This window comes from Protomyctophum parallelum (assembly GCF_964188405.1).
Source record: "Protomyctophum parallelum genome assembly, chromosome: 14".
Taxonomy (NCBI): Eukaryota; Metazoa; Chordata; class Actinopteri; order Myctophiformes; family Myctophidae; genus Protomyctophum; species Protomyctophum parallelum.
The window spans coordinates 16,910,689-16,938,609 of NC_139709.1; the positions used below are offsets into that span (position 1 = coordinate 16,910,689).

At 43.6% G+C, this 27,921-nt stretch overlaps 1 protein-coding gene across 1 annotated transcript; it reads left to right on the top strand.

Moving 5' to 3' along the window:
• The first annotated feature begins 355 nt into the window (after positions 1-355).
• LOC310870017 (activin receptor type-2B-like) lies at positions 356-27,891 on the top strand. Its single transcript, XM_083781025.1, has 11 exons — positions 356-605; positions 5,929-6,139; positions 11,835-11,950; positions 13,436-13,587; positions 14,567-14,710; positions 15,574-15,717; positions 16,057-16,205; positions 19,254-19,368; positions 19,924-20,062; positions 22,014-22,144; positions 23,953-27,891. Exons 1-11 carry the CDS (start codon positions 554-556, stop codon positions 24,145-24,147), a joined length of 1,548 nt encoding a protein of 515 aa, XP_083637151.1. The 5' UTR covers positions 356-553; the 3' UTR covers positions 24,148-27,891.
• Positions 27,892-27,921: the final 30 nt, after the last annotated feature.

Here is a 27,921-nt window from a genome sequence, read left to right on the forward strand (position 1 = left end):
AAAAAGGGCCATAGGCCGTCGATTGACGCGGATCGGGCGGATATTATTAGATCACTGATCATCTCGGACTTTTTCTTTTTTTGGACGCCGGTTCCGACGCGGATTGAATTGGAATGGTGGTGGCGGCGGTGCACCGGATCACGGGCTAGAAAGAAAAGAAACAAGCATCGCATTATTGTCGCCAGGAGGGAGAGTGTGAATCGCGGCTTCAGTGTATCTGTTCTGTTGTGTGTTGCAACATTGTTGCACCGAGCGAGCTGCCGCCGCGGCTACACACACTCGCGGCACACACACTCGCGGCGCGCACACACACACACACAAACACACACACACACACACACACACACACACACAGACACGCTGTGGTTTCTGCTGCTGGCCGCTATATAGACGCCAGACAGACCGCGGTGGAGTGGAGGCCCTGTGGTCGGTTTGATCCTATCCGGACGGACTGATGTTGTTTGGACAAGGATAGAAGGAGAAGAAGAGAAGAGAGCCACCAACACCGGGTTGTTTTAATGTTCGCGACGGAAACCAGAGGAAGAAACGGAACATGTCTTTTTCATGGCTGACCTGTTCACTGCTTCTAGGAACTTTATGTGCAGGTAGGAGAAATGGAAAGATAGAATAAAAACAGAATGGGGGGAAAGAAAGAATAAGCGCTTGCCGCTGCTATTGTTGGGGGGGAATGGAAGCTTGTATTTGCAAATTGAAACAGCTTCGGACGCGAAAAATAGCCGATCCGCAAGCTCACAGTCGCGTTGCTCCGCGACGCGCTGTGAGCTTGCAGATCGGCAATTTTTTCGGCGAGCGACACCGTCGTATGGAGAGGTGTAAATAACGCTTTTTTAATTGTTTATTCCGTTTTGCCTGGAAGGGTTGAAAAATGGTGAACGCGCGAGCGAGGTTCTTTTGATCACAATAAACTTTTGTTTGTTTTTGAATAGTAGCCTATGCTATTGCAGCAAATTCCATCATCCGACTGTCCTTTTAAAAATGATCATTTTGCCCCTACTACAATTTCATCTGCCTACCCCGCTATAACCTACGGGAATTTCCCTAGCGTTGTTTACTAACAAACAAACAAGACTGGCTAAATAAATATTACACATTGGGAACTGTTGCTTATAGCTTTCACTTAAATTGCCGTGCTTCCTTTAAACAGTGGCGAGAAATAGACGGCAGCAGCTGCACTAACATCCTGAAACATTATAGGTTTCATCATCATCATCCCTCTCTCTCTCCTGGACAACAGACCAGGAGCCATTTGAAGGGGGAAAAAACATTTCTCACATTTGTTGTTTTTTGAGAGAGTCAGGTCGTTTGGTGTCGAGGCGAGTCTTTTACCCCAAATTGAGGTTACTGGTACAACACACACATCTGTGCACAGGATCCATGTCTGTGGCCTGTTAACCACGTGAAATTGAGCATGAGGTTTGTTTTCTTTTGTTTGGCAAATTTTCAGGAATTCAGCTGATATGCTTACTGAGTCTTTTCTTTTTTTGTCTTGGATGCAAATTCTGCCTGTGCAGTTTTACCTCCCTCCCATTCACATCTTTAAGGTGTTTATTTCTATTTGCTATGATAGACCACCTTTTATATTCTCTACATTTTGTAGCTATTTCCCCCAAAATTATCACATCGGTTCCATTCACACAGGCACAGCTGTGCTCTTTTTTATTTTTTTGTGTATGGAATTTCACTGAGGATGTAATGGCTCTATGGTTTTATAGATTAGGGGCTAGAATATATAGTAAGCTGCTTCCTCCAGATCGCATGTTTTTGTAGTCTAAGCTTCACTAAGTGACAGGGGGGAGGGGACTAGGGAACCATCTAGTAGTAAAAGTCCTCATGGATCATGTGACCACAGGTTTCAGAAATGCCATCTAGGCTCCATGGAGCATCATCTAGGCTCCATGGAGCATCATGCTTCATCTAGGCTCCATGGAGCATCATCTAGGCTCCATGGAGCATCATGTTTCATCTAGGCTCCATGGAGCATCATGTTTCATCTAGGCTCCATGGAGCATCATGTTTCATCTAGGCTCCATGGAGCATCATCTAGGCTCCATGGAGCATCATGCATCATCTAGGCTCCATGGAGCATCATGCTTCATCTATAGGCTCCATGGAGCATCATGCTTCATCTATAGGCTCCATGGAGCATCATGCTTCATCTAGGCTCCATGGAGCATCATGTTTCATCTAGGCTCCATGGAGCATCATGCTTCATCTAGGCTCCATGGAGCATCATGCTTCATCTAGGCTCCATGGAGCATCATGCTTCATCTATAGGCTCCATGGAGCATCATGCTTCATCTAGGCTCCATGGAGCATCATGCTTCATCTAGGCTCCATGGAGCATCATGCTTCATCTAGGCTCCATGGAGCATCATGCTTCATCTATAGGCTCCATGGAGCATCATGCTTCATCTATAGGCTCCATGGAGCATCATGCTTCATCTATAGGCTCCATGGAGCATCATGCTTCATCTAGGCTCCATGTAGCATCATCTAGGCTCCATGGAGCATCATGCTTCATCTAGGCTCCATGTAGCATCATCTAGGCTCCATGGAGCATCATGCTTCATGCGTGGGTTTTTGTTTTACCCTTTGTGGTTTACAGGAGGCAGCCACAAACCTTCCCTTTTTTGTATAGCATAATGTGTATTCCCTCCTGTAGCCCAGGGTATGTAGGCGGCAAAAGTGTGTGTGTGTGTGTGTGTGTGTGTGTGTATATATATATGTATATATATATATAGTGTGTGTGTGTACATATATATATATATATATATATATATATATATATATATATATAGTGTGTGTATATATGTATGTATGTGTATATATATGTGTGTACACACACACACATGCATAGGTTGTGTGAGTCTATGTGCTGTAAAACGTGTGCGCGCCATTGTGGCGTGCACACGCTTGAGTATGTGTGTGTAATGGGTTGGGGGTAACATTGGGGGATGGGCAAGCTCCTATAGGCAGGGATTTAAAGAGACAGGCACTATTTTTCTTCCCCCCCTCTGAACAAAGATTGGGAATGAATGTCCAAGCGATGATTTGAAGGACATCCCACAGCTCTTTGTCCGCCGGTTGAATGTCTATCAAAGCAGTGGATGTCATGGTGATGGTCAGTGTTGGTCGGTACTATGTGTCAAACCTTTAGGTCTGTGGCCTGAATATCACTGGGTGTTGTGTCTGATTCATTGGTGTCCACACAACGGGATATTAAAACTATTGATAATTAAAGATATACAGCCTGTTGGGAAAATACATTGAAAGGGTGCAAAGGTTGTTTTTTTCCCCTTCTTTTTTTATACTCTGAAAGCAGTGCATCAATTATATTAACACTGGAAGCTTTTTTTTTTTTTTTTAACCAAGCCTTCGTTGGGCTGAAAACTCGCCCCTTCATATGATCTGACACTTGAAGCATTTACTCAATATATATTCCTTTAAAATTCTGACAGAACATCTTATCTGCTCCTCCAGATGTGCCCTACTCACAGTCGTGACAGAGCATACAAGTTCTTATCTGTGTGGGGTCTTTCTGTACTACACAATATCATTCTTTTTCAACAGCTAATTAAGTCTTGTGTTTATTTTCACCACTGAGTTGTTAGGGCTGAGAATTCATCTTACAGCAAATGAGATTACACTGAACAATTTGTTAGCCCAGAGGATCCCCCCCCCCTTATGTTTTTTTACTATAGAGAGCACCCTGTTTGGCCGTATGCCAAATGGATGAGAGGAGTCTCGCTTGCAGACAGTACGGTACTTCATAACAACAAACAGATTTACTGTAGCGCCATGTGTGTCTCCATAATGGAGTTTCAATTCATTAAGATGTGAGCTGATCAACTCATCTTGTCGTGTCTGCTTGGGGATGTCAGGGTTAGCCCCCCCTCCACAGTACAAAAGAGGACTATTCTCTATTTCAGTCCAGTCCCATCATATGTTGTTGTTATTTTCCCAATGATAGACACCTCGTTCCTTTCAATAACATTTCTAACAGTCTGATTGTCACATTTACTATGAAAACGTGCATTTCCCGTCAGTCCGTCCATCACCCCACGGCCCACGCCTCCATATATGGTCAATTGGTCATGCCTTGTGACATCATGTGACATCATCAGGGATGGAGATCCCTGATCTCATCAATAATATTAAGCCCATAGATGGGAATGCCCATATATGGAGATCCCTGATGTCATCAATATTGGCCAGCGACTAAAAACGGAGAGAAGGGCTGGGGCGGTGGTTTGTGCTTCACCGCGGTTCGGTGGTCACCTCACCACTGCAAATCTATGAATAACGCTTTAGATCTCCATATATGGAGCTGACCTGTTCTGACATTCCATATGTTGGTCCTTCCCTATCCGTCCTTCATCTTCGATGTCTCCCTTTTGACTGATAGTGATACCTGTCCATTCAAACTCTAGACGGGCCGCCCGAAGTTATTAGTGCAGCCACCACCGGCAGCCGGCAAAAACTAGAGTTCTCAACAGGCCCTGTACACTCAAGACACGCTCCATATATGGCCAGTACAGAATTAATTCCATATGTTGATCTGACCCCCCCCGTGCCAAAGTGCCAGCGCTCGCCCAGCAGTCTGCTGTCACCCAGGCGGATGCGTGCGCTTCTCTCCCTCAGGGTGTCTTACTGGTAGAATGTATTAAGGCAGTGTCATTTATTTTCCAGCTATATTTTACAGATTAAGTGCAAATTCATGATTGATGAATACAGTACAGCAAGTCGAATTACACAAGCAATGCTAAAAGGATAATACAAAAAGCCCCGAGGGCTTGTTTCCATTATCAGAAAATAGTCTATAGCCTCAAATCAAGAAGGATCTGTGTTATTATCTCACCCTTCTTGCAGCAGTTACTAGAATCACACTCTGACATCCGTTTTAATATATAAGAAAAAGGAAACATACCATCCTTTTTTGTCAGGGTCGGTAGACTTTAATGGTTTAAGACAAGTGATCCTAAACTGTCTGTCTGTTATACTGTGTGGTTTCTTCATTATTATATAAGAATAACCGTAACCAGTTAAACCCTATATACTTAGTTAACCAGAGTCCCCCAGGGCTCTTGACTAGCCTCACTGTTTGGTTTGTCATCTATACAACATCTCTATATTTAACATATCTACAAGCTTGTGTTATGAGCTTGTAATTTCCCCTCAATGTTTGCCTCATATCTGGCCAGATTAGGGACACAAGGGTTTTAATGGTATAAAAAAAAACATCAACGACACATTCCATCAGTCCCTGTAACATTTCTTATATGTAAAAACATCCTATGTGAATGGACACATTTTCAGACTAACAAACGCTTCAGGAACCAGACCTCTGCTGCTAAATTATGGTGCAAGCATCACGTCTCGTTCCTGAGGGTCATGAGACTGTCTCTCTCCCCTCGTTAAGACATGTGTGCCGATCAGGTCTGCGGGATGTGGCACATGAACAGTCAATGTGTGTCTCACTGTCTCATATGGAGCTGTCCTTGAGCAAGAAGCAAGCTGTATGGTGTTTATGAGTTCACTCGTCTCCTACGTGGACGACATTGAACCCCCAACCTCAATAGTATTTCACTATACTTTGACGTATGACCATTATGTCCTACTGATCTACAAGCTCACAACGCTGCATGTTGTAGATGAGCTATTTTCACTATTTTGGAAGACCTGTCACCTGTAACAACATGCCCAAAATAGAGATGAAAGTGGTTCAATCCAAGTCTAAATGTCAGGGCATAGTAGTGATACCTGTAGCCTGTGGAAAACGGGTTGGAGCGGTGACCACATAACCTTCGGTTGTCCTGTTCTCTACATGGTCTTGTTATGAATGAAGTGGAAATGTCCCCTGCCTTTTAATCATTAAATAATAATAAATAATTGTCCCATCTGTCTCAGGATACAGTCTGGGTGAGGCCGAGACCCGGGAGTGTGTGTACTACAATGACAACTGGCGGACGGAGAGGACCAATCAGAGCGGCTTTGAGCGCTGCGAGAAGGGCGAGAAGGACAAGCGTCTCCACTGTTACGCCTCCTGGCTCAACTCCTCAGGGACCATTAAGCTGGTGAAGAAGGGCTGCTGGCTGGACGACTTCAACTGCTATGACAGGTGATGTGTGTGTGTGTGTGTGTGTGTGTGTGTGTGTGTGAACCTGCATGGCCATTTCAAACTATTCTAAATGCATTTTTACATTCTTAGATTTTGGACGTTTAGCTCCGATTGTGTGCGTTAGAGCAGCATTGCTTATGCTTGAATTCTACTACGGTGTACCTACAAGCTTGTTGTGAGGTTGTAGATTGGATATTGTCGGCACACGACACCGTCGTGTGTAAAAATCACGTTTACAGTACGGTTCATATTAGTGGTGGAGTACTAGTCTCTCTCTAGAGACAGTCGTGTTGGCTCCCACAATTATTACTTGCGCAAGCAGAGCGCGCAAGTAATAATTTCGCCCAGTCTCTTTCGCCGTGACAGCCAACCCGCCATTTGATGTTTATGCAAAAAAACATCAAATCTGTGCCTGTTTTGCTGGGACCAGATTACACAAATGACCATATTTCTTACGTCATCATTGAGAGCTAGTCATACGTATACTATATACATAATCAGTAAAAATAAAATAGCAAATTGTGCCTGATCTGCTGGGACCAGAGTACGTGGTGTGTATATGTATGACTAGCTCTCAATGATGTAATAAATATGGTCATTTGTGTAATCTCATCTGGTCCCAGCAAAACAGGCACAGATTTGATGTTTTTTTGCATAAACATAAAATGGCACGTTGGCTGTCACGGTTTTTGGCGCAAAGTAACCACAGTATACCACTAATCAACTTACAACTACATACTCTGTATAGTATATGTATATATATATACGTATGTCTTACGTCATCATTTAGAGCTACTCATACGTATACTATATACATAACCAGTAAAAATAAAATAGCAAATTGTGCCTGATCTGCTGGGAAGGATAAGAGATCTATATATACTTGACTTTAATCCTAAAAAGATCAAAGTGGATAAGAATGTAGAGAGAAATGATACGATTACGACAATCACCTCTAGAAAATCCAAATATATGGAAGATAATTCAATTACCAATAAAACATTCATTAAAAATTGGATTGTTGAACGTCAGAGGTTATCTAACACATTTAGAAGATATAAACTCAGATTCCCAACTCGAAATGTTGGATCTAATAGCTTTTACTGAAACACACTTAAAGAAAAATAATAACATTACTTTTAAATTAAAAACAATTAACACGAATTACAATACAATCAGGAATGACAGAGAATATGATATAGGTGGGGGAGTTATGTTTGCTATAAAAGAAGATATTTCCATTGAAATAATTCGAAATGAAATCAGGATATTAGAAAGAGTAGAACACGTATGTATACATGTAAAAGATAAAGATCTATATGTTACGAAGGAACGTAGTGCCTCTCTGACATCACAACCGGGACGTCAGGGTGACATCACCCCTGACATCCCAACACCATAAATATCAATGCCTACGCAAGTTACAGACAGGATTAAGCTAAGACGGACCCAGATCACGTAGCAGACCTCGGATACTATATCAAGATCTGCTACCGACCGCCGGTTCTACACTTGTGCCCAAGGAGAGAGATTTCTGTCTCGATCTCCTCGGCATTACCCCCGACCAGACACGGCCATATTTAGGTCTCGGTTATATTGTGGTCCCTAAACGCCTTGGACAGAGAGGCCAGGAGGAAAAGGAACATTCCCTATTTCGACTTGACCGCTCCCAGCCTGACAGTCACATCTAGTGACAAGTAGGCCACCCTAGCGCCTAAATCCTAAGGAAGACGCCCTACAGACGTCTATATACAGTCCAGACCCACCCGCCGGTACCTTTCATCATCCCAGCAGGACGAGTTTCAACCCGCAGCCAAGGAGCGGTGAGCTGCAGCCAAGGAGCGGTGAGCCGCAGCCAAGGAGCGATGAGCTGCAGCCCAAGAGAGGCGCCACGCGGTAACTACAGCATCCCAAGAGCAGCGCCCCACACACAGTCGCCCCACCCGCCCTGCTTTGTTGTCGTCCCGGAAATCGACAACGGGTACCAGCACCCGCATCCCCCCAAACCCCCACCGCAACAGTACCATCCACCACGCGATCATGGTCAGTCGTCTCAGCGACATGACAGGGGGAGGGACGACCGAGGTGGAAGGGAGAGGGGCGAGACCCATCTCTTCTGTTTGTCGTTCGGCTTTACGACCCGAACGCCAAATGGTCGAATGGTCCTGGCTCCCACCGGCTAACTGGCCTTGGCGCCCACTGGCCAACTGGCCCTGGCCCTGGCGCTCACTAGCCAGGTCCGTCTGTCGTTCGGCCTTACGACCCGAACGCCAGGTCCGTCTGTCGTCCGGATTTACAACCCGAACGCCCAATGGTCGAATGGTCCTGGCGCCCACTGACCGACAGGTCCGCCTGCCCACAGGTCCGCCTGCCTGCCCACAGGCCCGCCTGCCCACAGGCCCGCCTGCCCACAGGTCCGCCTCCGCTGACCGACAGGTCTGCCGGCCGACAGGTCCGCCTCCGCCGACCGACAGGTCCGCCTAATGACCAACCGGCCCGTTGACTGCAATTCAGCGGTGAAGTCGGCGTTCCGCAGCCTAGTGCTGTCCGACACCCCAGCCTCGTCCTGCAAAGGACGCACCAAGACCACTGCGTTGAAACAACGCAGGGGGGGAGAGGAACAAACGGAACAAACAACAGCGACAGCGTACGCCGACAAGATGAATACGCTACAGCGGTCCAAACATCGTTGTGCAGCTCACCTCCAGCATTGACGCGCCGCCACCACCCAGCGGCGCCGACGACCCCTCGGTCCTCGCAGTCTGAACGACAAGCCCGGAGAACTGGGCAACAACAACAACAACATATGCTCCAACCCTGACGCCGCCCAGACCGGAGAACGCACACCTACAACCGGTCAGCATTCCGACAGAGTCTGCAAGAGCACCTCAACACACCTCAGGGCAGGGTCCGAAGGAAGCCTTCTCGCACACGAGGCCAGAGCCCGGAGCGGCGATGGCCGCCACGGGTGTGAGGGGGGAGCTCGAGGGAGGACTCCCCATCTGCACTACAGCCGTAGTGCCAAGGCCCCAAAGCAGAGTTGCACCCAATCCGCAATACCAGCGACGCAAGCCGCCCCAGAGGAAGTGGCAAGTTCGGCGCCGATCAAGAGGAGCCATCCTGGACTCCAGGCCTGTGAGCCATGCCTGATTCGGACACCGGATCGCCCTCCCCATGGGCCAGCCCGTCATCAACAGTCACCCGTCGCGAAGCCAAGCCGCTCAGCAACAACCCCTGGTTCTACCTCGACCAGTCGCCCCTCGTGAAGAAGCCCCAGACGCAGTTATGCAGTCGTACCTACACACGGTCCACGACGCGGCTGTTCGAGTTCCAAGGAGCTGCCGGACACAGCCACAATGACCAGAGGAAACGAATAGTGAAGCTGATAGCTTCACTAAGGGGGAGTGTTACGAAGGAACGTAGTGCCTCTCTGACATCACAACCGGGACGTCAGGGTGACATCACCCCTGACATCCCAACACCATAAATATCAATGCCTACGCAAGTTACGACGGATTAAGCTAAGACGGACCCAGATCACGTAGCAGACCTCGGATACTATATCAAGATCTGCTACCGACCGCCGGTTCTACACTTGTGCCCAAGGAGAGAGATTTCTGTCTCGATCTCCTCGGCATTACCCCCGACCAGACACGGCCATATTTAGGTCTCGGTTATATATATATCATTCTTATGTACAGATCACCTAAAACAGACCTTTAAAAATTAAACACATTCCTCGAAAACATGGTAAAGTATCTATCATCTCCGACTTCTGCAATTATGATAATAGGAGATTTCAATGAAGACCATCATACTGAGAAAGATAGAAGTATAAAGACCTTCATGTCAAGATTAGGCTTTAAACAATTAAATACAAATCCAACTACAGATTACGGAAGTATTTTAGATCATGTATATTTTAACAAATGTGAAAGTATTATTACAGAAATTGAAGTTAGAGACACATATTACTCTGATCAATATCTCTATAATCCAAGATGAAATACATTTAAAACAATTGACAATTTACAATAAATAATACAATAATTATACTGTATAATATATTTTAATTCAGTTTATATACCTTTTTTTTCATCACATATCAATGATTTATTTTTCTTTAAAAAACTAAAAAGGGATCCAGAATATATCTACATCGATAAAAGTGTATTTCTTATATAGATAGAAACTTGAACCATACTTAATACTACTAGGTGTTTATATGCATAAAGTAGGTAGGTAGCAAATAGTTGCATCTAATAATTATACATTTCAAACGTTCCTTCACAGAGATACTGAGATTTGACAGTTTACAGCGGTCGAAAGTACTTGCACGCTCTGCTTGCGCACTAGTTGGCCATTTATGGCCTACTAGTGTGCAACAAGCAAGTATGCACTCGACAGAGTGCAGTTCTAGTTGTCAAATGCTTCCGCCTAACGGTCTGTACTTGGGGAGCTCTGAAAACGAGCTTAAATAAAGCGGATGTCGCATAATTCGCCCTACTACTGCATGCCTGTGCAATTGTGCAATTAACTCGCTACTGTAAAACAAATGAGTCCATCTAGCTTGGTGCTGGTGGAAGTAGTAGTACTCTACTACTTTCTGGTCTGCAGAGCAACTCTCAAACTAGTTGCAGTAGTGTAGGTTCAAGGTTTCTTTATTTGTCACACCAATATATGTCGGACATATAGAGGGATGAAATTCCGTTTCCCTCTCATCCACAGTGCAATAAAAACAACAATGTAGTGTAGCATTATGCAGCCTTACATTATTACAACAATGGAGCAAGCCATCTCTTTTTGTTTCTGCCTTTTTCTTTACAGTGTACGTGTTGAGGTCTGTCTTTTATCCGGTGTGACAGAGCAACAGAAGAATAAGCACTCATCAGTATGGGGGGAGGGGGGGTCAAGGGTCAAAGTCACAGCACACTGACAACAAATACCACAATGTTCTGGAGGCTGTGGTGGAGTGGCTGGCTGTGCTATGATACATAAAGGATTAGCTAAAGAAATAGGATCCGGGGAAGGAAAATAAGCTCACACACGACATGCACACAGAGGTCACCTGTTTTGAATACTGTGGCTGCATTCTATACTGTAGCACACCGGAACAATTATAGAGCACCGAAGTCTGACATCAATATCGGTAGAGGGCGCTAAGTCCACAGGTTCATGTACTTTTTATTTGCATTGTAATCCCCATAAGGGGATTTTTAGATCGCCTCATATAAGAACTTTTTGAAAAATAAACAAGTAATCTAGACAATTTCACTCGTATGGATATGAAGAATCAACTGACTACAAGAAATCACTAATGTTACTGCTACAGAATTAGTTACATTTTCACTTGAAACAGACTATCAAATTTGAGTTACTGACTGTCGTAAATGATACAGAGACGCCTCCCTGACGATATCGCCGAAACAGTTTGTTTATTTTTCGACCTGTAAATTGCATGTCCTGCTGGAGGCAATTTGTAACGGTTGTCAAAATGTCAAATAGTGAAAATACCCATCAACAAGCTCACATTGCATTGATTTGTGAGCTTGTAGTTCTGCTATTTTCGCTATCATAAATTCATATATATTTTTGCCCCAAAGAGGGACGCCTGGTTTATTGTAGTTTGACCTGTACATGAGGAATAGTCTGACCTGTACATGAGGAATAATAGAGTGCTGTCTTTTTACCCCAGGCAAGAGTGTGTTAACATGGAGGAGAACCCTCAGGTGTTCTTCTGCTGCTGTGAGGGCAACTACTGCAACGAAAGGTTCACCCACCTCCCCGACCTCATCGGCATTGGGAACCGAGGTGAGACACACCTTCTTTTTATATCCATGGTTCTCAAACATTTTCATGTCAAGGACTCCCAATGGGCGCCCCCATAAGACAACATTTGTATTATTGAAATGTTTTTAAATAATTCCAATTATTTGTTCAAATATTGTTTTCTGCAAGCTCAATGCGCCATATCGCGAAGCACTAGGGTTGAAGTGGTTACAAAGATTTTTATGCTATATTGATGACTAATTTGGCTGGGGAACTCCCCCAATGACTCTTGGGGGTCCCCAGACCCCACTTTGAGAACCACCGTTTTAAGTAACAAAGGCTCAAACTAGACACGACTCTACCCTCTCATTGACTGGGGGGTAGAGAGTTATTACCTCTGCACATGGCATTGGCAGCTACACATTCATCATTATGGACCTAAGAGAGGAGCTTAATTGGGTGCCAGGCACCCATGACCAACAATGTAGACAATTCCATAGTATATATTGCCGTGTATTGGCAGCCATAGCTGAGTGGGCAGACAAAATGTCTGGTAATCGGAATTCGAGAACCTCAGCTTGCCTGGAAGGTCTACATTTCCAAATATCCTGAACAAGACACTTAACCCATAACAGCTACAACCCCATGTGCTCATCACAGCCACCTGAGCAGCCATCAGAAGGGCGAAGCATTAAATCTCCCCCCGGAGATCAGAAAACACTCCCTATTAGTATATAGTAATTGGATATACTAATATGTTGAGTAAATATCTTATAAACAATTGCAGGTTATTTTCCATCTCTAACTGGTTCTTTGAAATCTGTGGCGAATCTACAATGTGTGATCAACGCACTGCATTTACTAAAATGCATCAGATGGATGCTGTGCTCACTGCAAACATTAGTATATAGTAACTTACTATAATGCATCAGATGGATGCTGTGCTCACTGCAAACATTCACCTTTAAACTCAATCTATCTTGATCTATGAGTGAGGCTTAGTGCTCTTTCTTTGTATCTGCATCAGTGCTGTTTTCCCATTGCATAACAGTTTAGATTTGTTTTACCATAATGTCACTATGCTAACATACTATATAAATTATCCAGAGCAAATGGCATGACCTCGTGTGAGCAAACAAGGTAAATAGTCACATAGGTAGAGTGCAAAGACAATAATTCAGTGATTCTAAGAAACTAGGATACCAGGTAAACATCAAACGTATCATCTGTCTAAACAACATGCTATCTAAATAAAATTCTTGGCATATGTAGTCAAAGCATAACAAATCTAAATAACAACAGGTATGTGAACAGGTAACCCATTATACATCCGTTTTGTATAACATCTTTCATAAATAGGCAACACACACACACACACACACACACACACACACGCTCTGTCCTTGCCTATTAGTTTGTAGAACGTGGGTGGTACAGTAGTATTGTACGTTGTTATGAGCTTATAGATCGCTTGTAGATTGTCTATTTTAAGTATAAATTACCGTATACCATCTTTCCTTTTTGCAGTGAAAATCCGGCCCCCTCCCAGAGTGCCATCTCTGCTGAACGTGCTAGTGTACTCTCTGCTGCCTCTGTGCGTGCTGTCCCTGGCCCTGGTGCTGGCCCTGTGGATGTACCGACACCGCAAACCTCCGTACGGACACGTGGACCTGAGCGAGGTGAGCCGGACGGATCAAGTTCCAGACTCCAGTCATTTACGTCGAAGGCATTTAGCCCACCCTCCAGCCCAGAGCTCCTGACAATTAGTATAACAGCAGCATAAGCTCAAATTCCTTAACAGCCATCATTACAAGCAATTAACACACACTAAAGACTGAAATGAACTAAAGCCACAGTACCCAATAGACAATAGAAGTTTTCTTAACCAGTTGAGCCCTATATACATAGTCGTGCATCAAATAGTGAAAATAACCAATAACCAAAATAACCAACTGCGATTTCTGAATACATATGTATTTTAAACTGAATATAATTTAATGAATATAAAAGTGAGTTGATTGACATTGAATACATTTCCTTTTTTGATTGCTATTATGTTTATATTTGGTCCCATTCACAACATGCTGTTCATGTTGAAAAGTTATGGAATCCGTGAGAGAACCTCTTTAGTCACGGTCAGTTCAGCCATGTGAAAACCACGCTGCCATTTAAAAGATCACTGTACTACTACAAACTGAACAAGCCTTTGAGTAGGATTATTGGTATGCCTGGATTAAGAAAATGGTTCATTTGAAATGCTGCATTTTAAATTCTTATTTGATCCGGGAAGAGGGATCTTAACAATGCAGTGAGATTTAGCCAGCATAGACTAAATTATTCTGTAACGTTTTAATGACTATATACTGTATGCAGTATATAATATATTTTCATTTTAACTATATGTGTGCTATGTGGCCATTTAAGGTGAATAGACAGTGCCATACAATGACAACAGTATGGCCCCTTTAAACCCATACATCCCTAACTGTAAACTGTAAACTGTAAAATCAGAAAAGTATTATTATTGTTGTTCCATTGAATGAGTGTGGTGCCTTTACTTACTGGGCCCAGTGTAGTGGAACACTGGCTGTAAAGTTATTCTTCTGTATTTTGAAATGCAAATGTGAGGTGACACTGTTTTCTCTGTGTGTTTCTCAGGATCCCGGACTAACCCCCCCATCACCCTTGGTGGGTCTGAAGCCCCTGCAGTTGCTAGAGATCAAAGCTAGGGGGCGCTTTGGCTGTGTGTGGAAGGCTCAGCTGATGAGTGAATATGTTGCAGTGAAGATATTTCCTATTCAGGTGAGGCAGCACTGTCGTCTGTTAATGGTAGTGGGGCGGCTGTGAGTGGTTGTCTGGGAACCGTAAGGTTCCCGCTTCGATCCCAGCTTCTCCTGGCTTAATATGGAAGTGTCCTAGAGCAAGACACAGACTACTCCCGAAGACCAGGCTGGGAAGAACCAGGCTGGCATATTGCTATATTGCTATATTATTTGGGATTTGGGATATTGTGATATATGACTCAAGTGTTGTTTTTTCCTGGTTGTAATCACTTGAGCCTTATTTTATACTTTTGAGTTTGGGTTTTTGAAGATTACGTCATATGGCAGCCAAGTTTGTGGGGTTTTTTTTATGTTTGTTTAGGGCACTTATGAAATCGTTTGCCAGCAAAGTCTATGGAGTTTAATGTTTGTGTTGGGCATTTAATGACAATGTAAGACGCCATGTGGCTGATATAAATACATCTTGTTTCATATAAGAAAAAAGCCATGATGGATAAAGGAAAGAAACGGTACAACTGTAAGTCTATGGACCCCCTGTGACTTACAAAAGCAAAAAAAGGCACCCTTCACTTCACACGAGTGTGATTTGTTAACATCACTATTGATGATATTTGATTTTGTCCATGTTACCCAGCCCCAGGTTGGTGCCTTGCACGGCTACCTCTGCCATTGGTGTGTAAATGTAATGCAATGCACACAGCTGTGAAGGAAAAACCTCTATGCAGACCATGTACTTCACTGAATGAGCTCTGTAATCTCTTAGTAATCTCCTGTTTCTATATTGACCCAAGAACATGGGAGTGTGTGCACGCATGATTCCAAAGAGCAATTTGTGTTTGTGATCAACTGACCGTGTGTGTGTGCGTGTGTGTGTGTGTGTAGGATAAACAATCTTGGCAAAATGAGAGGGACATATTCTTGACTCCTGGGATGCGACACGAGAACCTCCTGCGTTACATCGCCGCTGAGAAACATGGAAGCAATCTAGAGACGGAGCTGTGGCTCATTATGGAATTCCATGAGCGGGTGAGAAATTCTATATAACTGCCTTAAAGCTATATAAATACACATTAGCGATAGGGAGATAGTGATATACTAGATTGATTGATGGATGGATGGATGACGAGATGTTGTAGAATTATATATATACAATATTTTGACCCCTAGATGGTTGCGAAATGCATTCAATACAGGTCAAACTGACCTTTCTACTTAAGTTATTTACAAAGCTTACTAGCAAAAGGTGGAGTTTTTGTCAGTTCAAAGTGCAGTAGTGGGCTTCACGCTAATGCTCATGTCCCGTAGCTGTACATATTATACAGTATATTATAACGGGGGGGTTCTTTATGTTTCGCATGCATGCAGGGCTCACTGACAGACCACCTGAAGGGCAACACTTGTACCTGGAGTGAGTTATGTCTCATAGCAGAAACCATGTCCCGTGGCTTGGCGTACCTCCACGAGGACATCCCCAGCTACAAGGGGGAGGGGCCCAAACCGACCATCGCACACAGGTAAATATATGTGTAGTGTACAGTACACCTCCTGGGTTTTATGAAACATGACGCCCCAAAATCAGGCTGTCATGGATGACACATCTCTTGTGTGGAAGTCTGGGACAGTAATGTTGCAGAGCAGGGGGGCGTGGTGCTCTTTTTTCAAAAATGAAGACCAGAGGATGTGTGCCTTCCTGGGAAAGTCTACGCTAAGGTGCTGGAAAAGCTGGCTGATAGAAGAACCTCAGATCCAGGAGAGACGATGCAGATTCTGTTCTGGTTGTAGAACAACGGACCAACTCTTTACTGAGATTATACCCATCACTTTCGTGTTTTGTGGATTTGGGGTCTCTACAAGCCCGGTTTCCACTACCATGGACACCACTCCATCCCACACCGCCTACTTATGCCACTGTTTCCACTGTTTCCACTGCAAGGAATTGGGCTGGGTGGTATCAAAGTGGTACTAAATGAGTGCCTAAAAAGTACGCACTCCAGGGTGGGTCTGAGCTAGGCTAAGCCGGGCCAAACACTTCATAATGCCTGATCACTCACTGACTTTTTATTTAGACCAGGATCATAGTTGTGTAATGCATTATAATTGATATTTGTAATACATTATAATACTTTATATTGTATTATAATGACAGTTCTAATCCATTATAGTGTATATATCCATTACATGTACTACTACTGCAAGGGAGTACTTCATTTGAATGGAAACGGTAGATATTTTGATGCGGTGTGGTGTGGTGGTGCTAAAACTGTAGTCGAAATCGGACTTACTAAAGGTCATTCTATCTCTGTACGGACAAAGCAAGAGCTGTGTCGACTGTCATGGTGCTCGGCAGTAAGTTAGGTTTGTTTTTGGTGGGGATCTGGCCTCCGCCAAGACAGAACATTGTCACCTATCCTGTTTGTGATATTTCATGGACAGGATTTTGAGGTGCAGTCATGGAGGAGAGCATTTACAGTTCTGTGGGTTGCGGATTGCATCAGTGCTTTAAACAGACAATGTGGTCCTGATGGCGTCTTCAGGCATGTGACCTCAAGCTCTCACTGGAAGTGTGAAGTGGCTCGATCAGCATCCTTAAAGTATTCTCATTTTACTCACACATAATATGGTCAGGAACGGCACAGCAGCCATCCTACTTCCGGGTAGAGCTCTTCACAGGTCCAAAAACAATTGTTCCGAAATCCAAAATTAATCTGTGACTTTTTTACCGATTCCGACCCGTTCCGAAAATATTTTCAAATAGTTAAACCAAACTCGAATTGATCCGTGACAATTTCGTCCGATTCCGACCCGTTCCAAGAGTTCTTTTAAATTGTGACACCGAGCCCGACCAAGATCCGAGAGACCCGACCCAGCCAGGTAGACATAAATGTGGACTATATGAAATAATATAGTGGACGTATTGACCAATTACCATTTTATGATTAAAGCGCGAGCGAGAGAAAGAGAGACAGACAGACAGAGAGAGAGGTTCCCTGCAGGTTGTGCGCTGCAGCAGGGTGAGAGAGAAAAAAATATAGTTGTCTCTTCTCGTCTCCTCAGCGTGCGTGCATTTAAAATTAACCAAACGGAGCATTTGTTTTTTACACACAATCATCAGAGTTTTAGCAGATGCATGTACTGGCTGAATGGAATATTAACAAGGCACGACACTCAATGCACTTATAAACAGCTCCTACTTTGCTCTCTTCCTTATCCACGTGCTGTGGGGAATGGGATGCACAGGAGAGTTGTCATGGTTGCTTTAACCCGGGATCCGTGATCGTGATATAAAGTATAATTGCACGCCAGTATACAGTCAGACTGGCACAAAATCACACACTGATTGAATATTTTATTAACATTTGCAACAACAAAAAAAGTACAGACGGTACAAACACACACATCACACACACAGTAGCCTACGGGTCTTCTCGGATCCACTCAGACATTACACATAATGATTGACAGACCCCAGATCCGAGGGGTATATGTCCAACCCTGCCTGAGTGATTACAATAAAACATGACCCCGACCCGACAGGTCTCGGGTCAACTCGGGGGACCCGGTGAATAGCTCTACTTCCGGGCCCCTTCCGTACTTCCTTCACCGGTGTTACAGATGATACTAATTAAGGCTCTATTCGTTTTAGTGTACAGTGGTTCTCAAACGTTTTCATTTCAAGGACCCCCATAACTCTGAGAGTGTACAAATGGACCCAAATAGTCCATTTGGTTCCATTTGTACGCTCTCAGAGTTACACACCGGTACAGGGCCATTTGGAACCGACTCGAGCCAAGGACACTTTGAGAGTATTAGCAGTACCCTGACTCTTTTGACCAGAATGGAACAGAGCCTTAATTAGCATCATCGGTAACACCTGTGAAGGAAGTATGGAAGGGGCCTGGAAGTAGAAAGAGTTATTTTGTGTGCATATACCCCATTGTGGGTCATGATGGCCAAAATAACAAGATTACCGATACGCGGTAAGCGCCCGGAATGGGTTTTCTAAGGATTGTGGCTGGCATTTCCCTCTGGGATAAGGCATAGAAAGGTGAGGTGGTTTGTGCATCTAGTAAAGATGTCTCCTAGTTGCCTCCCCACTGAGGTTATCCAGGCACGGACAGTTTGGAAGAAGCCACGGGGCAGACTGGGGACTAGAAGATGGGGAGGGATATCTCCATGCTGGCCTGAGACCACCTCAGAGCTGGCAAATGTGATCAGGGGAGGGGAAGTCTGGGATGGTCTGCTGCCTGGAACTGCTACCTCCATGACCCGACTCTGATAAGTGGATGAAGATTTTTGTAGCATTTCTGTAGCATTGTACTACTACTGTACTTTTATTACCGTAGGTAGTGGATATTAGCCACTGCACTGCCATTCAATGCCATCTTGTGGCTGAATAGCCACTGCCATTGTATTATTACTCTTTCAGATTCATATTCATATAATATCAGTGCTGAGGAGTTTGGTGTCCTTCACATTTTAGTAAATGCAGAGTTATATACTTTCCTATGATTGTCCTCGCATCATTCTTGTTCTCACTTATTTCTGATTTCTGATTTTTGCAGAGACTTCAAGAGTAAGAATGTGATGCTTAAAGATGATCTGTCAGCAGTAATTGGAGACTTTGGGTTGGCTGTAAGGTTTGAGCCAGGAAAACCACCAGGAGATACTCATGGCCAGGTATTGATCATTTTGTGTTCAGCAGTGAATGTTGTTTCAATCAAATAATTACTATATTTACTGTTCAGTCTATCTGTAAACTGAACTTCTCCCAGATTGATCACATGAACCCTAGCCCCTCTATTCTGGGGTGAGCATTCGGTGAACTTGCGATGCCTTCTGAGCTTGTAGATCAGCTATTTTCGGTGAAGATATTTGTGTAGACGGAACAAAGTAGGAACCCTAATAAATAGACAACAAAGATTGAAGGATTGACAAGACGTTTTCATTGACAAAAATGCACGCACTTGCACAAACACATACCGGTGTGTGTGTGTGTATATATATATATATTATACACATATATATATATTATACACACATATTTCTGCAAATCTGTCAACAGGATATACTGCAATGCAAAACAAGCTTAAGATCTTTCTTCCATTGTGGTCCTTTGAGTGTACATTTGTACGTGTATATATGGGGTTTAGATGGTTATAAGTTCATTCGTCCAATGAGGAGGATGATGCATGAGCCCTTAACAGCGAACCTTCTTGTCCCGTGTCCCGCCAGGTGGGAACGAGACGCTACATGGCTCCTGAGGTGCTGGAGGGGGCCATAAACTTCCAGCGAGACTCCTTCCTGAGGATAGACATGTACGCTATGGGACTGGTGCTGTGGGAGCTGGTGTCCCGTTGCACAGAGGCCAGCGGTGAGTGTGAGCGCCCCTCAGGTCAAATGTCACTGTTTCAGGTTGATGTATTAAACATATGGGCCGTTTCCTCAATATCTCGTCTTGTGTTCATGTGAACTTGTGAAACATCATTAGTTGCCCTCCAAGCACTGTCCCTTTTAAAACGTTTGTGTCGAGACGAGAACAGTCCAGGATGATACAGCGATGTGTAACTCAATCCGCCCACTTTACAGAGGATGCATTGGCTTAAGTCCTTTTTCCGTGCTGCTCTAGCAGCTCTATCCTCACCTGAACCCGAAGTAGAAGACGGATAGAAAACAAAAGATGGGAAGATAGAGATAAGAAACAAAGGTGACAGGAAGACCTTTGCAAGACCCCCATATGTGTGATTACTCTTCCCCTACAAGGGATGTGTGTCACCTGTGATTGTTGTAAGATGAAAAGGACAAAGCTTAACATGACACTTACACCGCCCTACTCTAAACAATATTTCTTAATATCCTCTTGCGTCGTTTCCTCCATGCATCTTTGGTGGGACATAGAGAGGTGACTTGTGTGGACACTGGACAGCCAAATATCCTAGAATACTTGTCGCACCAACCAGTTGCCAGCCAGCTCAGCAAACCCGAGAGAATGTCTTCCTCAACTTTGCTTGACGAGGACGTTCTTCACAAGGACACAAGTCCGTTCTTTATGTTCTTGGCATTGAGAAACGGACGGTGTTTGTTTAGTTTTTTTTTTTTTTTTTTTTGGCTTTCGCCTTTATTTTTTATTTTTTTTGGAGGGACAGACAGTCGGCTGACAGGAAATGGGGAAAGAGATGGGGTGAAGACATACAGTAAAGGCCGTCGTGATCGGGAGTCGAACCCGCGGCACACTGCCAGACTGGATTACCAGCCAAGGTGCCTGGACCACTGAGCCATGGCCCAGGCCATGGTGTTTTTGTTAGTAGTGAGAATAAACAGTCGGTGGCACGGTGGTAGTGCTGTCGCCTCACAGCTAGAAGGTCCTGGGTTCGATTCCCGCTCGGGACGCTGTGGGTGCTGGCGGCGTGTTTCCTCCTCCGTGTCATCAGTGCTCATACCCGAAGGCGGGGTTGGCGAAAGGGCCTTGCATGTTCTCCCCGTGTCCCCTAGGGTAGGTACCCTCACAAAAAACATGCAGTAATCCTGGTCACTAAACTGCCTCCCCCTGGCCTGATGGAGGGGAAAGGAACTGGTTGGAATAACGTGTTCCTTCCACGCGCTACGTCCAACCAGGGAAACTCCCCCTGTCAGGTGTAAAGGAGCAACTTGGACACTCAGGCATGAAGGAAGCATGAGTTCAAGTCCGTTGCTCTCCCCTTGTCCCCCATATATGGGGACTAGGCTGGTGGAGGGTGTGTAGAGCCCAGGATCACATTAGATGATTGACACAGGGGTGAAAAATGGGTTACAAAATCGTGGGATAAAATATATAAAATAAAATAAAAGTAATGAGAACAAGTGCTTAGTCTATTGAAAGAGGCATTTGACCCATTCAAACATAATTGATTCTCTGGAGAATACCAGTGCAAATTCAAAAAGATTATAAATTCTCAAGTCTAATGAGTTGGTGCCAACACAGGAGTCTGTTTGGAGCTGTAGTCTAGGACAGTGGTTCTCAAAGTGGTGTCCAGTGAGCCCCAGAGGGGTCACAGGGGGGGTTCCATGGCGTCCCCAGAAAAATATCTTAATATAGCATCAAAATCTGTTTAACCACTTTAACCCTATATACAGCAGCTATTTGTAGTTGCTGTATATAGTTGTGACTTGTGAGCTTGTAGCTATTATCAAAAAATCTTAAAAACAAGGGATGCCCCTTGCACACATTATTTTGTGGTGTGTTTTATTTTTATTATTATAGTCACAATGCTAAGCATTGTTTGGTTGACTACATCACTGCTTTTAATGTACTTTCCATCCTGTTGACCCGGCTGCCCTTGTTCCAGGCTCATTGGGCGAGTACATGCTGCCGTTCGAAGATGAAATAGGCCAACATCCCTCTCTGGAGGACCTGCAGGATGTAGTCGTGCACAAGAAGATGCGTCCAGCCATCAAGGACGTATGGCTCAAACATCCGGTGAGTAACTATGGAAGAATGGCTTCCGTATTTACGAACGGGCACTGCCAGCCATGACGCAGCTTTTCTAATGGTGGTAATTTAGGCCGCAGTGTCTATTAGGGAAAGGGAAAGGAAAGGGGAGCGTTGTATCGTCCCTGAGGGAGGGGAAATGGCTCTTTTGCATTCGGCCGTTTTTTTTTCTTCTGTCTGACGTAAAGATATTGACAGCCAATTGATACAGTCGAATGCTTTGTGTCCTTCTGACGTAATTTAAGGAGACGCAGGGGGTGGGATGAGTTGTTTTGATATGTTTTTGGTATTTCCCATTCAGAAAAAGTGAAGAGTGCAGACATTTTTTTAAGTTCAGTTAGTTAACCGTGTCACATGGATGCATAGAGAGGGGACAGAACCAGAAAAGCTATTCTATATAGTTGCAGTTGTACACACCCCTTCAGCCGGACAATTTGCACCCAGTGTCATTATGAATATTTCACGACTGACTAGGTCAGTCGTGAAATCCTTTAATTTGACAAAAGCATATTAGTTAACTAAAATAAAAAATAATAGATGATGATTTGTTTATTTCTCAAACAGTTCTTTTCTCTTTTTGAGTGGTGCAACCACTCCATGGAACAGCAATGTCCGTGTTCACCTATGTGACGTTAACCTACCTATGTGGCCATGAGCACCAGTATGAGTACCAGTAGGGGCGCTGTTGTGCCAGAAACAGAGAGAGAGAGATAGTGTTAGTGCTGCACTGTTGCCTGCTAATGAGAGAGAGAGGGGGGGGAGAGGGGAATTGCACCACTCAGTTCACACAGGTGTTTTTTTTTTGCTTTTCAGCCTTTATTCAGAGTATCAAGTGAAGATAGACAGGAAAGAGGGAGAGACATGCAGCAAAGGTCGTCATGAACGGGACTCGAGCACGTGGCACACTGTCAGGCCAAAGCCTATATGTGGCATGCGCCTGGACCACTTGGCCAGCGGGCGCCCCCAAACAAAGTTCTTATATGAGGCGATCTAAGATCCCCCTATGCCATATATGTCAAACTCAAGGCCCGGGGGCCAAATCAGGCCCGTGAATGAATTATCTTTGGCCCGCGGGATGATATTGAATTAGTATTAGAACTGGCCCTCTGGTATATTGCACGGACCACTATAATACTACAAGTCCTGCTTTGTGAGGATCATGGAACAGGAAACTGAGCTTAATAATAATGCATTTTCAGTTTTAAATGCATTTACTTTTTTGCTATTTGCCTGGGACGTCCTCCTGACCGCGGTGCCCGTGTGTTGAAACACAGTCCGGCCCTTGACTTCTACCAATTTCTTTATTTTGGCCCACCGTGTATTTGAGTTTGACATCCCTGCCCTATGCCTATGGGGATTATAATACAAATAAAGTACACAAACCCGTATCTACCGATATTGATGTCAGACAGCGGTGCTCTATAAAACCTACTAAAATCATCAAGACAATGTCCTTAGCTTTGTCAGTATCCAATACTTTTCTTTAAAAATAGAGGAAATATCAGATCTATAAGCTCACAACACATCTCGATGGAACGTAAGCTTTTTGAATACCGCCCCTGAATACCCCACATTACAATACAAAACGTGCACTAAAACTAATAAAAACGGTCATTAATTAAACCGACAACCTACCTCTACCTCTATCCCTAACCTAACCATAACCACAAGCAGGGAGCAGCGCATGTTCGAGCGGTAGTCCGAAGGTTGTTCCTGCATGTCGGACTAATGCTCTGTCGGAATTGTCTCCGGATCCCCCTTATATAACATTAATATAACCTTGGCTTTTCCTACAGGGCTTGAGCCAAATGTGCGAGACCATTGAAGAATGTTGGGACCATGACGCGGAGGCGCGCCTGTCGGCGGGCTGCGTAGAGGAGCGCATTGGTCAGATCGCCAGGACCATTAGCAGCACTACCTCAGACAGCCCGGTCTCCATAGTGACGTCACTCACCAACGAGGACCTACCTCCCAAAGAGTCCAGCACCTGATGCCCATGCTGATGAGGGGGTGACCACCATCCCAACACCCCACCCCGCCCCGAGCTCCTGACTTTTTTTTTCAAAATCCAAACTCAGCGGATGTCCGTGAATATTTAAGGAAAAAAACTAAAGGAGAGAAAAGAAAGAAAAAAAAAACAACATTTTTACAACTTAAACACAGCTGCTATTTTTGTCTCAATATTAGTGTTTTTGTTTTTCTTCCCTGTGTTGAGGATTGAGTCGATCGTGCTAACACATCCACCTGCTGTAGTAAAGGAGAAGTAGTATAAGCTATCCGACGGGCACATCCGCTATCATACCATGTGTCAAATCTTAAATTCTGTCATTACCTCATGTATTTTTTTTGTGTTAAGGTTAATTTACACTTTGTCACACGTCTCTTTCGACAAGTGTCGCACAAGTGTGCGTCGAAGTATAAATTAAGCTTTAGTCTATTTTTATTACCTCATGTTTTTTGTTTTTTGTTTCCATCTGGTCACATTCGGCCAAACGAAACAAAAGGTTGCGCTCCAAACCTGGGACGATGCGCTGCCTCACCTCGCGAGGATTCTTTTTCTCAGACTGTTAGACAAGTTATATTTCATCGTCCTCAGGGGTTGAAGCTTCTTGTTTTAACTCGAGTGTGTTCCCTTATTTTAATCTGTGAATGCCTAAAGAGAAAAATTAAAAAACAAACAAAAAACCCCACGAGAGATAGACAGGAGCACAGCTTTTCTAGGGAGGGAGCTGAGCAGTTGTGTTTGGACTTTTTTGAAGATTTGGGACAAACTTGCTTGTCCTTTGGGAACTACCTCTCAGGTATCCAGTAGGCCTACTTTGGAACATTTTCTATGAGTTGAGAGCGAAGCTACGTCTTTAGCTAGCTGTCATGGACAATATTCCTGGATTTTGGTCTCTTTTTTTTCTTTTTTTTCTTCTTGGTTTTAAGTAGTAGAAATGCAGAGTTACTCCTTTGCCAGTGCCAGTGGCATTGACGGATGCTGTCTGGAGTTGCAATGTCATACATTCTTGATTTTAAACTTTGAATGAATTGTGTGCGCACGTATGTGTGTGGATGTATTGAGGACTAAACAAGCGTGACCGTGAGTGAGAGTGCATCAGAATCATGGACAGGTAGTTGGGGTTTATCCTCATGAGGGCCATACTTGAGTAGGCAACATGTCTGTTATTATTTCATCGGTGTTGGTTCATTTAAACTCAGTTGAACACCAGATACCTCAAGTCACGTTAGGTCATGCAAAGGAGAGCTCAACTGGTTGCCTTTGTCTCAAATGCAATGCCATAGTTGTACCATAAAAAAAGAAAAAAACATGAATACACCATAAACATTTGAATGTCCATTTTGCTGCTGTGACTATTCCAGGTTACTCAAGGATTTTTAGATGTACATGTATTCTTTGTTTTAATATAACGCTAAAACGTGATAACTCTCCATGTTATGTGAAGCTAATATTCTTTTTTTCTTTTCTTTTTTTTTTTCTTTCTTGATTGGGTAAGTGCTCTCAGCGCCTTACCTCTCCAGACTGACCTCAGAAATTCTGACGACAAAGTACCTCAGGCTTTTTTCTACATGTATATCTAAAGTTTTGTTTTGTATTTTATTGTGTTTTTGAGTAGTCGGAATATTTTATTGCCCGTTTGCCTCTTGTCTGTGGAGATTTTTTTCAACGAGAGCCTGGCCGGTCGTCAAGGTTATAATGCTGTACAAAGCTAAAGAGAACAGAGGCAGATTCTTGTATATAGACCCTGTACACACAGTTGCCGAACACTGATTTAATTTCTTTTTTGTTATGTACTACCGGGGGCATTATAGTTTTCATTTCACCTGAATGAAAATGGGACTTCTCACTCGCAACCCTCAATGTATTTAAAGAGTAATTTTGAAATTTTAGCCCTGTGATTATTTTTTCCCCCCTTTGAAATGTGTTTTTCTTTTCTATTGGATTTTCAAGAAAGTAGTGGTTGTTTTTAACTGATTTCAATGATCTAATGTCAGTATCAGTTCCTCTGGGTCAGAATCTGTATAGGTAGCACTTACAATAGGAAGTGTAGTGTATAGTTACTGTACATTGTCTATCGGCAAAAAAAAAAAGACAAAAAAAGAAAACTGAGAAATCGATGTTTTTTTTTGGGTTGCGGGTGGCAACCGCGATGGTCAGTCCCCTAAAGCAAACTTGCCAGTTTGAACAGTATTACCTCAACATTAACCTGCTGATGTGATGTGATCAGATGAACATTCAGTCATAGTTATGCCAGATGGAACGCACACACACTTGTTTTGTCACATCTTTTTTGTGGCATAACGGTGGTTTCAGCAACAGTCTGTAGCACCTGCTTCTGCGCAGTGAATTCCTGAGTGTGCAAATGTGACCAAATGGACCCTTACTGTGTTTCAAAAATATTCCAAATTGTTTCTCAAGATTTTGTTTATTTTATTTATATTTTTTGAAAGTTGCAGATCTAGATCAGCCATTCTCAAATAGCTCATGTATCTAGGTTTAAAGTGGTTATACTGATTTAATGCTACATTAACAAATTTGCCTGGGGATGCCCTTGAACCCTATTCAAGGACACCTGGGGGTCCCTGGACCCCACTTTAAGAACCACTGCCTTACTTGTCCATTTGGTTCCATTTGTAAACTCTGGATTTGTGCAGCCTTGACAAATGACAAACTACTAATAATCAGAACACCATGGTACAACACCTCATCAGGATCATACATGTGTTCATTACCACAGTGATATCTGATGTTGCAGCATCCTCATTGTGTAACCGTGTGCCACCACATAAGTGTGGTCTTATCTATGGGTCCAGCAATATTTATTATACAGCAATAGTCCATTTTTGAAAATCATAGTTCTGGTTCATAAAATCTCAGCTGTGACTGAAGCCGTTTCCTCCGGGGTACGGGAGGGGAGGGGGTCAACAACACGCATCTCATTTAGCTGTTGGGTGTGTGTGCGCTGATGATGAGACATTTTTAACTTTTCAGATCGGGATAGGCATGCCTCACAGCACTGTCCTGGGAACCTAGACTTTTGCTAGTTTTTTTCTGGTATTTGAATGATTTCTTTTTTTCTGGTGTACACAATTTCCGTATTAGACCACTAGAAATGTGGAAAACTACAGTAATCTGGGCCCCCAGGACCAGAAATTCTATGCGGATCCTAACCTAGACTGCATATCTCCCATTGGAGCGTGAGCTGAATGCCACCCAAGGTGCTTTTCACATGTTGTGCTAGACAACTGTGAACATGTAAAGGAAGTCCAACATGACTGGACGGTCGTTTCCTTTTGAATGCTGTCTTATAGACCCAGCTCTTCTGAAAAAGAAATAAAAACCTTACCTCATGCAGTACCTCTAGTAGAACTCTCATTGACACGTGAGAGAGAGGATCTCATCTTCAAAAAAAAACAAGTACCAAGTATCGTGTGTGTATATATATTTACTTGACAAATGTAAAGGGTTTCTTCCTTTTCATGTTTGAATCCTGTGAAAAAAATCCTTTTTGATTTACAGTCGATTTTTATCGTTCATTTATCTTGTAGTGTGAATGGATGTTGGGGGTGACTTGTGTGATATCTCCCATAAGATGCTTGTGTGTTGGATGGATGAGTGTGCGAGTGTGTTTATTTCACTAAAAAAATGGATGAATGGTAACTTTATCTGTGAGCTAAAACATTTAGAAATATAAACTAGATGAGAGTACATCCATCTTTTGTATATTAAAATAAAGACAAAACACTGATTAACCAGGAAA